Source organism: Gorilla gorilla, chromosome 8, assembly GCF_029281585.2.
Source record: "Gorilla gorilla gorilla isolate KB3781 chromosome 8, NHGRI_mGorGor1-v2.1_pri, whole genome shotgun sequence".
Lineage (NCBI taxonomy): Eukaryota > Metazoa > Chordata > Mammalia > Primates > Hominidae > Gorilla > Gorilla gorilla.
Window position 1 is genome coordinate 90180835 of NC_073232.2, and position 13026 is coordinate 90193860.

The window sequence follows — 13026 nt, forward strand, 5'->3', positions numbered from 1 at the left end:
TATAGGCAAAAGTTCTGACCCATCTGATTGGTTGTGGCATCTCCTAACTCAAACACCTTTGAAAAAACCCTCGTAAAAGGTGAATATAAGGCCTGTTAGGCCTCAGAACACAGTGGCTGTAGGACAGAAACCTTCGATCACAGGTCACTAGAAACACTCTCCAGATCAAAGTCATTCTAGTAATTGTCATTGTGCATTATGGAAAACCGAGTCCTGGGTTTGTGCCTTCCTTCCCCAGAACATGATTATTACTGAAACAGATGCATGTTGGATTTCCAGATTGTGAAGCTAAGCTGTAAGGGTCTGCCTTGTCATGACCTTACTGGCTGTGCATGGTCTAAACTCAACTACCTCCCAGCCTCCAGACAGAACATCTTAATGTATTAACTTAGAATATACTTCTTGTAAGCTTTCTTCCAACCCAGGTTCTACTCATTTTGTTGGTCAAACAAACAAACAAAAAATTCAATCTAAAGTCCACAGTTACGCAAGGATATGAATGTAAGAAAGGCTGAACGTGAATGATTCCAGGATAGAAAAAGTTAATAAACCAATTAACAAAATCTGTGAGCATTGCTAACCTTCAAAAGAGGAGGATAAGGTTACATTTTCTTTAAAGACAAAAAAAATCCTAATTAGTATCATGCTCTAAAATATACCTTTTCTTGAAAGCTAAGTTTTTATTTTTAATTAGTTCAATAAATGGCAATGGGCAGCCTTCTCTTACTTAGCGAACTCACCAGGCTGTAGAATTGTTGTAGGAAATTAGCTCCATTTCAGTCTTTGATCCTTGAAGACCAAAGTGTGCAATTTTGCTGGAGTAGTGTCAGTCGTTTGTAAGACCTTAGTGAAAGAAAAGTCTTAGTGTCCCTTAAAACTCCTTTAAATATGTAAAAATGCACAATGTCAGGGACCAGGACCCCGTCTACATTAAACAAAGAACAAAGTCGATCACTTCCCATAAAGGGAAGGATTTACATTAAACTTTCCCCAGCAGAAAAAAAAAACAGAAATTAAAAAGATCAGACTGTGTTTTCTAGGGAAATCTCTGAATCTCCTTTTGTGCCTAATAATCTTCATTTACTGGGACACCTAAGCTTCTCTGTGACTTTTCATCTAAATATATATCCAAAGTTGTCTTCACTGCCTCATTAAAGTAAAATAATATCACAATGTAACAAGTGTTTACATTAAAAAAAAGTTTGTTTGTTTTTTAATCCCAGGCAATGACTTTTTTTCAAGCTATGCAATAATAAGACACTCCCTGAAAGTTTGTTTTATTTGCCTCTGGGCTTGTCGTTTTCATTTTCCTGCCCTTTGCTTACTTTTCTGTTGCTACTAAAAGGTAAACTTATTCAGGCATCTCTGTGTGTGTGTGTGTGTGTGTGTGCACGCACGCGTGTGTGTTTATATTATTTATTGATAGATATATATCTTAAATAACGAACTTCGCAAAATAAAATCACATTATGATGAGTTTTTAAAATCCTATTCTTAATTCTCTAATGGCGTTTCCTTGCTTTGCTTAAAATAAGTGGACCACTGTTTGCCTTTGAATTTCTTTTCCATGAAAATATTCTTTTAAATATATGCTTGCTTTAATAGCATTTAATCTGGTAATTTTGTTGTGACTGGTGCTAGCTAAAATTTGAGAACAGCCTCATGTCCACAAATGTTATATACCTTTATGCAGCTAGAATGGTTTGCCAAACATTTGCTCTATGTTCCAGATTTATGATCTACCTTCATTCCTCTGTGGCCCCTAGTTTTCGGCCATATTTTCACATCATCCTTCTCTCCTCCCCACACAGGTTCAAAGTTCCATTTTCCCAGGATTCTTCTCAAAGCTCAGCAAGTATATCAAATTTCCACTTCAGCATAGTGGGACTATCTCATACAATCTGCAACTTTCAATCTCATATACAATGATATTTTAATTGTGTGTCTTATTTGCAAGATATCTGATCATGTGGTATTAAGCAAGTCCCTATATTTACTTTGGAGCAATATTTCTTTCCTGGGGCTCATTTGGCCGGCTTCACGTGCTAGTGTAATAATATATCATACACAAACTTAGGGAAGAAATTAGAAAAACAGTCTATTCAGAAGAAGTATTTAAGAAGTCTACTGGGTTGGAAGACTTTCTCCCCTAGTTGAGATCATTTTATTTTTCTTAAAAAAAATTAATCTATAAATTATGTCCTAGGAAAAAACCTCACAGTGGATATTGTAAGCACCAAATCCCTTTGTACCCTTTATTTGTGTAGCAAACCATCTCCATGCCTTGTGAGAACCATATTGTTCTTCAAGATGGCAGGCTCTGGAGCAGAATTCCCTGCCTCTCAATGGCTGGGCCCTCCTCTGAGTTGGGACTAAGCCACCCTGCCTCCTGTAGTTCCATGGGCCTCACCTGGCCTGCATGCGGTATTCCTGGTTTGAATTCATCTGTGCCATTCTCCTCCCCTGCCAGATACTCAAGAGGATACCCATCCCCACAGTCCATATAGAAAACAGTTCTTAGCTGTTAGCTAAGAAACTGATCTCTATCTCTGCGTTTACAAAAACAGAATCCCCATCCCTGAACCTTCAGCTTTTATAAAAGTACTTTTGTTGAGGTAGCCACTGATTTGCTGGCATTGTATTTATGTTCAGTCTCCCATAAATGGCTGCTTGGAGCAGCTGACCACAAGAATTCCTCCCTATCTCCTCCTCCTTCCATTGTAGCTGCATAAAGGAATATAACATTGGTGGATGTGAGGTGATTCTCCAGTTGCTTTTTTTCTTGGAGACGGGGTCTTGCTATGTTGCCCAGGCTGGTCTTGAACTCTTGGCTTCAATTGATCCTCCTGCCTCAGCCTCCCAAGTGGCTGTGATCACAGATGTGAGCCACCATGACTGGCTGCAATTAGTTAACACCAATCACAAGAAAACTACCAGGTTAAATACATATCTTTATATTTAATATATATATTTATATACATATAAATATATAGATAATTCTATATATAAATATAGATATATAGATAATTCTATATATATAGATATATTTATATATAAAAATATAGATATTTCTACATATAAATATAGATATATTTATACATAAAAATATAGATATTTCTATATATAAATATAGATATATTTATACATAAAAATAGATATTTCTATATATAAATATAGATACATTTATACATAAAAATATAGATATTTCTGTATATAAATATAGATATATTTATATATATAAATATATAGATATTTCTATATATAAATATAGACATATTTATATATAAAAATACATAGATATATTTATATATAAAATATATAGGTATATTTATATATAAAATATATAGATATATTTATATATAAAAATATATGCATATATAAAATATAAAGATATATACATATAAATATATATGTATATTTAACCTGGTAGTTCTGTTGTGACTGGTGTTAACTAAATATATATATATACACGTATTGGTATATACATACGTACTGGTATATATATATGAAATTGATGCCGAGGCTAATTCTAAACCCTTATTCCCAATCTGTTTACCTTGCACCAGGGTTTGTAAAGGGCAAAAACAGCAACAACAGAACACTTGGTACCAAGGGAAAAGCCACCTCATGCTGGCTCTTGCTCTCTGCCTCCCCATATCCCTCTCTCCACATCTCATTGTTCCACTTAACTATTGCTGTGGAACAAATCACCCCCAAAAGTTAGCCACTTCATACAGACAGCTCTTTATGCTTGCAAATTTGGAGGGTCGGGGTTTTGGTCAGAGTACAGGGAAAATGGCTTGCTCAGCTACACCTGGAACCTCAAATGGAAAAACTCTACAGCTAGGGGTGACGAAATGGCTACAGACTGGAATCTTCTGGAAGGACTTTCACTTGTATGCCTCGTGGTTGATGCTGGCTGTCAGTTGGGGCCTCAGTCAGAGCACTTACATGCGCCATCTCCACGTGGTCTGGACTTCGTCACAAGATGGCCAGCTCAGGGTCCTGTTGCAGGTATCCCAGTGAACAAGGTGAAAACTGTGTCACTTTTTCCAACTGAGTCGTGAAAGTCATGCAGTATTCTATTGGCTAGAAGAAAGTAATGAGCCCACCTACATTTAAGGGGAGAGGATATAGACCCAGCCTCTTATTAAGGGGAGAGGATATAGACCCAGCCTCTTAATGGGAGTAGTGTCAAAAAATTTGCACTCATTTTTTTAAACTACCACGCTTATCAACATTTTCCCTTAACGGCAATATTTTTAGTGCTTCCAAAACTATATCTTCAGAAGTTTTCCCCCAACACACACACACACACACACACACACACATTCTACAATGCACTTTAACATAGGATATTTATGTTTCATTTTTCTCTGAATATACCTGACATTTCGTCGTTTGTCTGTACAAGATAACCAAAAAAAAATGTGGCTGAAAAAAATTAAACTAATGGGGAAAGACCAAAGAAAAGAATCTAGATTCAAAGGCAGGAGAACCGGGAGAGCCCAATGGTCTGAGTTGCAGTCTGGGACCGAAAGCAGGAGGATACAGATATCCCCACTCAAGGCCATCAAGCAGAGAGAGCAACTTCTCCATTCCCCACCTTCTGTTCTACTCAGGCCTCCAAAGGATTGAACGGGCCTCACCCACATTGAAGAGAGCAACCTGCTTCTCTCAATCCACTCGTTCAAATGTGAATTTCACCCAGAGACACCCTCCCAGAAACACCCAGAAGAATGTCTAACCAAATATCTGGGACTTCATGTCTCAGTCAAGTTGACACATAACATTAACCATAACATTCACAAAGATATAGGAACCTATTCTCAAATTCATACATTTGTTCATTCACTAAACAAATATTTATTAATGTTTAATGTGCCAGGTATGGTGATATATAAGCTGAGAATACAATGAGAAAGAAAAAGCAAAGAAGTAATACAAGGACGTATTTCCTATCTATATCAACCTATTTCATCTCTGATAAGTCTAGATTATAAAATAGTATAATAATAGTACAGTAATTAAAAGTAAAATTTTGTTCCTTTAACCTGAAAATTGGGCCATCCTCTAAGTTGAAGAAAATATTTTTCTACCCCATGTTATCTCAGAAGTTACACAGCAGCTTCTATTTTGTACTATTAATCTGAAATTGGGAAAAATGTACACAAAATTCCCAAGCACATATTCATATTTAATTCATTCTCCACATGCCTATGTGCCATTAATGTCAAAGGTTTCATTTCATTTCAACTGGTAATAATTTAAAGCCCACCAAGAGATGGAATGGTTTGAGAAATACCATAAACAATGTACAATTATGACTGTCTATTTTTCCCCAATTTTATCATGCCATAATTGGCTAAAGACTTTTTTTTTTTGAGATGGAGTCTCGCTCTGTCGCCCAGGCTGGAGTGCAGAGGCGCGATCTCGGCTCACTGCAAGCTCTGCCTCCATGGTTCACGCCATTCTCCTGCCTCAGCCTCCCGAGTAGCTGGGACTACAGGCACCCACCACTACACCTGGCTAATCTTTTTTGTATTTTTAGTAGAAACGGGGTTTCACCATGTTGGCCAGGATGGTCTTCATCTCCTGACCTCATGATCCGCCCACTTTGGCCTCCCAAAGTGCTGGGATTACAGGCGTGAGCCACCGAGCCCAGCCGCTAAAGACTTTTTAAGAATCAAATCTACAGTGAAAATTAAAATAAATGGGAATTTTTCTATTTTAAAAGCTCTCCTGTCACAGTTATTTTAACACATATAAAATCCAAGATAGAAATTTCTGCCTTTTGGCTGGAACCGCCATCTTCCAGTAATTCGCCAAAGTGATGAACACGAAGGGAAAGAGGAGAGGCACCCGATATATGTTCTTTAGGCCTTTTAGAAAACATGGAGTTGTTCCTTTGGCCACATATATGCGAATCTATAAGAAAGGTGATATTGTAGACATCAAGGGAATAGGTACTGATCAAAAAGGAATGCCCCACAAGTGTTACCATGGCAAAACTGGAAGAGTCTACAGTGTTACCCAGCATGCTGTTGGCATTGTTGTAAACAAACAAGTTAAGGACAAGATTCTTGCCAAGAGAATTAACGTGCGTATTGAGCACATTAAGCACTCTAAGAGCCGAGACAGCTTCCTGAAACGCGTGAAGGAAAATGATCAGAAAAAGAAAGAAGCCAAAGAGAAAGGTACCTGGGTTCAACTAAAGCGCCAGCCTGCTCCACCCAGAGAAGCACACTTTGTGAGAACCAATGGGAAGGAGCCTGAGCTGCTGGAACCTATTCCCTATGAATTCATGGCATAATAGGTGTTAAAAAAATAATAATAATAAAGGACCTCTGGGCTACAAAAAAAAAAAAAAAAGAAATTTCTGCCTTTTAGATACCTCTTTAATGGTGTTACAGTCATCGTCACAGTTATAAGTATGTTGATATCAATAACAATCATTATTTGGATATTTATATGTATGGGGCTAAGTAACTATTTCCATTCTCATTCAATTCAGAAACATGAGTCAGGTTTTAAATGCATCTATATTTCTAATTGGTATGAGTATATAGGAAAAATATCTAATGCATCAATGTGTCCTTAGAGCTTTATCATCTATATTTATAAACATATAAATATCAATATATATGTACAGAGAGAAGGAAAGGGATTTTTAAGAACATAACTACATATATTACAATGCTTTGTAAAGGACATGACCCATCTGTTCATACATATTTGGGGTTGAATAACATTCTAAAGATTATATGAAGAATGTTCCCAATTTACAGTCAAGGAAGCTGAGGCCTTTAAAAGTTAAATTTCTACCCATGTTTTTTCTCATCTGCTGCTTTCCCCAACACTCCTCAATGTTTCTTTACAACTGTATGTTTTCATAAAAGCAAATAAAAAATATAAAATTTACATTTGCTTTAATCACAGTGTACAGTATACACAGTGAACGGTATTCTTCTAGCACTGAGTAACTTGGAGATCACCTTGCATCATTTCTAATTTCCCCAAATAGGCAAAGTCAACGTCAAGGTTAAAACTATCACGTATTGAACTTCCCTTCTGTGTTGAGTGAGTGCAAAACATGCTCCTTTTTGAGAATTCCCAGAGGTTATTCAGGGTTATTGAGGCATAAAGAAAACAGGGCTCACAACCCAAAGCCATTGTTTCCTTCCCTGAGCTTCATTAAGACTTTGCTGCCCATCAGCCCGGTACCAGAGAGCCAAACTCGAGAGCCCAGGCTCATAGATTTGGTATCAGTCCGGAAAGCACGAGTGTGAAATGGAAGCCACATTCACTTAGTTCCCTTTACAGAAGTGTCAGCTCCACTCAGAAACCGACTGTCTTCCCTGCCAGCGAAAGAGAGGAGAGTGCTTTGTCTCGTTCATTCCATCACACAAAACCATTTGATGAGCTTGACAGCATCGCTTGCTAATTACGGGGCAAGCTTCTCAGCACGAGGTTTGTTGCATCAACAGGTCCCCGAACAATCCAGCAATTGTCTGGGGGAAGCTTGGCCACTCGGGGTTGAGCACTTTTACGTCAATTATCCCCACCGGTTGTCATGACTTGGAGCCGCTCTAGTGGAATGAAGGGAACAAAACGATACGGAACGCTGAGGCCTGCACACAGCAAATTGGCTCCAGAAAACATTCTGGTTGTATCTATGTTTCTGGCTGTTGACGATATCATAAGAGATCGCTGTCCCACACCACCCCTGCTCCAGGAAAACATGAAAGAGCGCCCATTTGGGAGAGTCTAGCATTTAGATAGAAAGGGCTCATTCCATAGAAATGTAATTATTTTCAACCCAGTCTATGTCTGCTAGGAGTTTGTGATTTTTGAAATATGAACAAAAAGGTTGAAAAAATAAATTATCTTTCATTCTTGGCTTTTCTGTTTTTTGTTTGTTTGTTTGTTTCTTTTTGGAAAGAGGGAGGTAGAAGTAGGGGAAGATGGGAAACAATATACTATTGAGAGGTGACAGCGTGCTGGCAGTCCTCACAGCCCTCGCTCGCTCTCGGCGCCTCCTCTGCCTGGGCTCCCACTTTGGCGGCACTTCAGGAGCCCTTCAGCCCGTCGCTGCACTGTGGGAGCCCCTTTCTGTGCTGGCCAAGGCCGGAGCCGGCTCCCTCAGCTTGCGAGGAGGTGTGGAGGGAGAGGCGCGGGCGGGAACCGGAGCTGAGCGCCGTGCTTGCGGGCCAGCGCGAGTTCCGGGTGGGCGTGGGCTCGGCGGACCCCGCACTCGGAGCCGCTGGCAGGCCCCACCGGCCCGGGCAGTGAGGGGCTTAGCACCTGGGCCAGCAGCTGCTGTGCTCAATTTCTTGCTGGGCCTTAGCTGCCTTCCCGTGGGGCAGGGCTGGGGACCTGCAGCCTGCCATGCCTGAGCCTCCCCGCCCCCCCGTGGGCTCCTGTGCCGCCCGAGCCTCCCGACGAGCGCCGCCCCCTGCTCCACAGTGCCCAGTCCCATCGACCACCCAAGGGCTGAGGAGCGTGGGCGGACGGCGCGGGACTGGCAGGCAGCCCCATCTGCAGCCCTGGTGCGGGATCCACTGGGTGAAGCCAGCTGGGCTCCTGAGTCTGGTGGGGAGGTGGAGAACCTTTGTGTCTATCTCAGGGATTGTAAATACACCAATCGGCACTCTGTATCTAGCTCAAGGTTTGTAAACACACCAATCAGGACCCTGTGTCTAGCTCAGGGTTTGTGAATGCACCAATGGACACTCTATCTAGCTACTCTGGTGGGGCCTTGGAGAACCTTTGTGTGGACACTCTGTGTCTAGCTAATCTGGTGGGGAGGTGGAGAACCTTTGTGTCTGCCTCAGGGATTGTAAACGCACCAGTCAGCGCCCTGTCAAAACAGACCACTCGGCTCTACCAATCAGCAGGATGTGGGTGGGGCCAGATAAGCGAATAAAAGCAGGCTGCCTGAACCAGCACTGGCAACTCGCTCGGGTCCCCTTCCACACTGTGGAAGCTTTGTTTTTTCGTTCTTTGCAATAAATCTTGCTGCTGCTCACTCTTTGGGTCCACACTGCCTTTATGAGCTGTAACACTCACCGCGAAGGTCTGCAGCTTCACTCCTGAAGCCAACGAGACCACAAACCCACGGGGAGGAATGGACAACTCCAGACGCGCCACCTTAAGAGCTGTAACACTCACTGTGAAGGTCTGCAGCTTCACTCCTGAGCCAGAGAGACCACGAACCCCCTCAGAAGGAAGAAACTCCGAACACGTCCAAACACCACAAGGAACAAACTCCGGACACGCCGCCTTTAAGAACTGTAACACTCACCTCGAGGGTCTGCGGCTTCATTCTTGAAGTCAGTGAGACCAAGAACCCACCAATTCCGGACACACTATCTTGATGGATATGGAGTCATAGCGTTTGAAAAGAAAAAAAATATTAAGAACTGAGAAAAGGCACTTTGAGAGGTCGAGGTGGGCAGATCACCTGAGGTCAGGAGTTCAAGACCAGCCTGCACAACATGATAAAACCCCGTCTCTATTAAAAATACAAAAATTAGATGGGCATGGTGGCAGGTGACTGTAATCCCAGCTACTTGGGAGGCTGAGACAGGAGGATGGCTGAAACCCAGGAGGCAGAGGTTGCAGTGAGCCGAGACCATACCATTGCCCTGCAGCCTGGCAACAAGGCATGCCCTTGCCCTGCAACAAGAGAGAAATCCCCCCGCCCCCCCCAAAAAAAAAAAAACTCAGAAAAGGAAAGGAAGGTATAGTGGAGAGTGCCGTTAGTTCACTGAAATTCATTTTCCATTTCTTCCTGAGCACAGTCTAGACTACATTTTCCAGCGACTTTTGCAATTAGGTATGGCGTCCAGTCCAGTGGATCATGAGCAAGCAATGAGGAACCCAGGCCTTCAGGGAGTGGGCATGTCTCGTCCATGCTCTTTCCCCTTCTCACAATGGAAACTCAGACATGCCTCTATAATCAGCTTCAGCCATGCAGAAGACAATTCTCCCAGAGAACAGGGGGCAGGGGAGGACAGAGCAATGACTCAAAAGAAACCTGTGTCCTTAAATAACAGTGGAACAGAACAGGCTGCACCTGGAACATTTATTTTGGATGGTTATACAAAAGAAACTTCTTCATCTTTTAAACTTCTATACTGTTGAGTCTGTGTTATGGCAGCTCAGCCTTTTACCCTACCTAATATAAAAATGATTCTCAAATCAGATCAGAAAGAGATTCACCAGGTCCCATCTTTCCTTTACCAGCTCTCCATATGTCACATGTTGGCTGGGCAGGGTGGCTCATGTCTATATCCCAACACTTTGGGAGGCAGGTATGGGAGGATCACTTGAGTTCAGGAGGTTGAGACCAGCCTGGGCAACATGGCGAAACCCTGTCTCTACAAAAAATAAAAAAAAAATTAGCCAGGTATGATGAGGTGCACCTGTAGTCCCAGCTACTCAGGAGGCTGAGGTGAGCTGCACTCCAGCCTGGGCAACAGAATGAGACCCTGTCTCAAAAAAAAAAAAAAAAAAAAGTCACACATCACTGTGCGGAAAGCCAAACCTTGGCCAAGACGAGGGCCAATGATTCCCCCAGCCCCTCAACTCTTTCCTCAGGCAAGCAGCTCACTCGAGCAGCAGTGATGAGCAGTGATGATCTTCAGCTCTCCCTTTGGAAGAGTTTGTTGCTGTCATCTTAAGGCGGCAGCCAAAGTTTCTCAGGCTCACGAGGGCTGGGTGACCTTCCTTCTGAGCAGGGGCAACCCAGTCCATAGTTCACAGAATCTCTCTCCTACCCAGAGGCCAGCAAGGAATTGTGAATGCAGGACTCAAGTGAAATATGTGGAAACAGCCCGAATGCCTGCGTCTTTTAAGACTCACATATGAGAAGGAAATAATCATTTTTCCAGAGAGAATTCTGTATGGAGGATTATTCAGAGTGAGGTGTTACCCTACTGCTCAGAAGCAGGCAATGAGTTTAACTCATTCCCTGAAGTGATTTTTACCTTTGATTTTAAAAAGTGATGGAGATCAAAGAACATGATATGTTTGGGTTGTGAGTAGATTTATACACAAGATTAATGTGTTACTGATTAATACATTAGATTTTCATTCATATGTAGGTTTAAAGTGAACTTTCTGTAATGGTGGGTATGTTCTGTGTCTGTGCTGACCTATATGGTAGCCACTATCCACATGTGGCTAATAAGCACCTGAAATGTAGCTAGTACAAATGAAGAAATGTGTGTGTGTTTGTGTGTGTGTGTGTGTGTGTGTGTATATATATATATATATATATATATATATACAAAAAATATATAAATTTTTTCTGTTGCCCAGGCTAGAGTGCAGTGCCATGATCTTGGCTCACTACAACCTCCGTCTCCCAGGTTCAAGCAATTCTCCCACCTCAGCCTCCCGAGTAGCTGTGATTACAGGCGCCTGCCACTATGCCTGGCTAATTTTTTGTATTTTTAGTAGCAACAGGGTTTCAGCATGTTGGCCAGACTGGTCTCAAATTCCTGACCTCAGGTGATCTGCCCACCTTGGCCTCCAAAGTGCTGGGATTACATGTGTGAGCCACCGTGCCCGGCTGAAGAAACGTATTTTTAATTATATTTAATTTTAAGACATTTACATTTGAATAGCCACATGACACTAGTGGCTGCTGTACTGGATAGCACAACTATAGACAAAGGATCAGCAACTTTTTTTCTCTAGAGGACCAGATAATAAACATCTTAGGCCTTCTGAGAAGTGTGGTCTTCATCACGATGAGTCAATCCTGCCGTTGTAGTGCCAACAGCAGCCATAGAAAATATATAAATGAATGGACATGGCTGTGTTCCAAAAAAAACTTTATTCACTAGAGTCACTGACAAATTTGTAAATACTTTCCACGATATTTTCAGCTACTAAGGCTAAGTAGATTTCCACCAGAGTGTTAGTGACAATATAATTCATTATCTGGATTTTTTTTTTCCTTCTTTGGTAAGAACCCAAGGAAAAGAGTGTTTTACGTGGAAGATTGAATCTCACATGTTAGCATTTCAGACCCTGTTGGACTTGATGGGAGAAAACTTTGGGGCAGAATGGTTTTCCTTCCTCGTGCTCCCACAAACCACATTCCAGAATGAACAGGCCCTTGTTCTGCCTCCTTGAGGAGCTCTGCTCTGTGCCCCAGGCCTTGTCATGAGTGTCAGCTCCTATCAGACCTTCATCTTTACACAGCTCAGAAATGTAGGAAAAATCGCCCTGGCCAGTTTCTCTTCCACAACCAAATCTGTCCTTTCAAAGCTCATTTTTCATGCCACCTTTATTTTGTGCCAAGATTTGAAGATTAAAAGGTAAATAAATCAAAAGCCCTTTTTACCACATGGTAAAGACAAATCAATACACTCAATTTCTCAGAGTGTCAGAGAAGCCATGCATCACTTTTTTTACATTTCACCTCAAAAACCATTACTGGCAAATATAGGATACATTATTTCCTGCGCACTAGGGCTCAGCAAGGAAGAGAAATGGAAAAAAGAGAGTTTTGAGATGAAAGAGTCACAGCAATTAAGGAATCTGGATTAGCCTCAAAATGAAATGCTTTGCACAATCAGACATGTGGTTTAATATTAGTTAAAGAAACGTTTAATTTTAATAAACATTTGTACCCTAAAACATTGCTGTGTACCTTAGAGAAAGACCTTCTTCCCCTGGCCCAAGAGTGGTGGAGATGATCATAGCCCTGAGAATAAATGCTGCTCGATCATTAGGAAAGCACGTGGTTAGATGTATAATATCATCAAAGTTATATCACTAATTGTTTCCAATTGTGGTCATTCTGCAGGAAAATGAGTTTTTCTATGCAGCCATAATATTGTCAACATTAAGTAGGAAATGCTTCCATACATATGACACCCAGCACAGAATACATAACAAAGTTGGGCAGGGCGCAGTGGCTCATACCTGTAATCCCAGCACTTTGGAAGGCTGCGGCAAGAGGATGGCTTGAGCCTAGGAGTTTAAGACCAGTCTGGGCAACATAGGGAG

General features: G+C 41.5%; 1 protein-coding gene across 1 annotated transcript; it reads left to right on the forward strand.

Moving 5' to 3' along the window:
* Nucleotides 1-3857: 3857 nt before the first annotated feature.
* On the forward strand, nt 3858-6346 carry LOC101126684 (large ribosomal subunit protein eL21-like). Its single transcript, XM_055352398.2, has 2 exons — nt 3858-4014; nt 5820-6346. The coding sequence occupies exons 1-2, from the start codon at nt 3858-3860 to the stop codon at nt 6311-6313; spliced, it is 651 nt and encodes a 216-aa protein (XP_055208373.2). The 3' UTR covers nt 6314-6346.
* Nucleotides 6347-13026: the final 6680 nt, after the last annotated feature.

Bases quoted from the DNA above. Each gene is read 5' to 3' on its own strand.
- LOC101126684 (XM_055352398.2), top strand. From the start codon at position 3,858: ATGGCTACAGACTGGAATCTTCTGGAAGGACTTTCACTTGTATGCCTC. The intron at 4,015-5,819 runs GTATCCCAGTGA...CCATCTTCCAGT, and splicing joins AGCTCAGGGTCCTGTTGCAG to AATTCGCCAAAGTGATGAAC.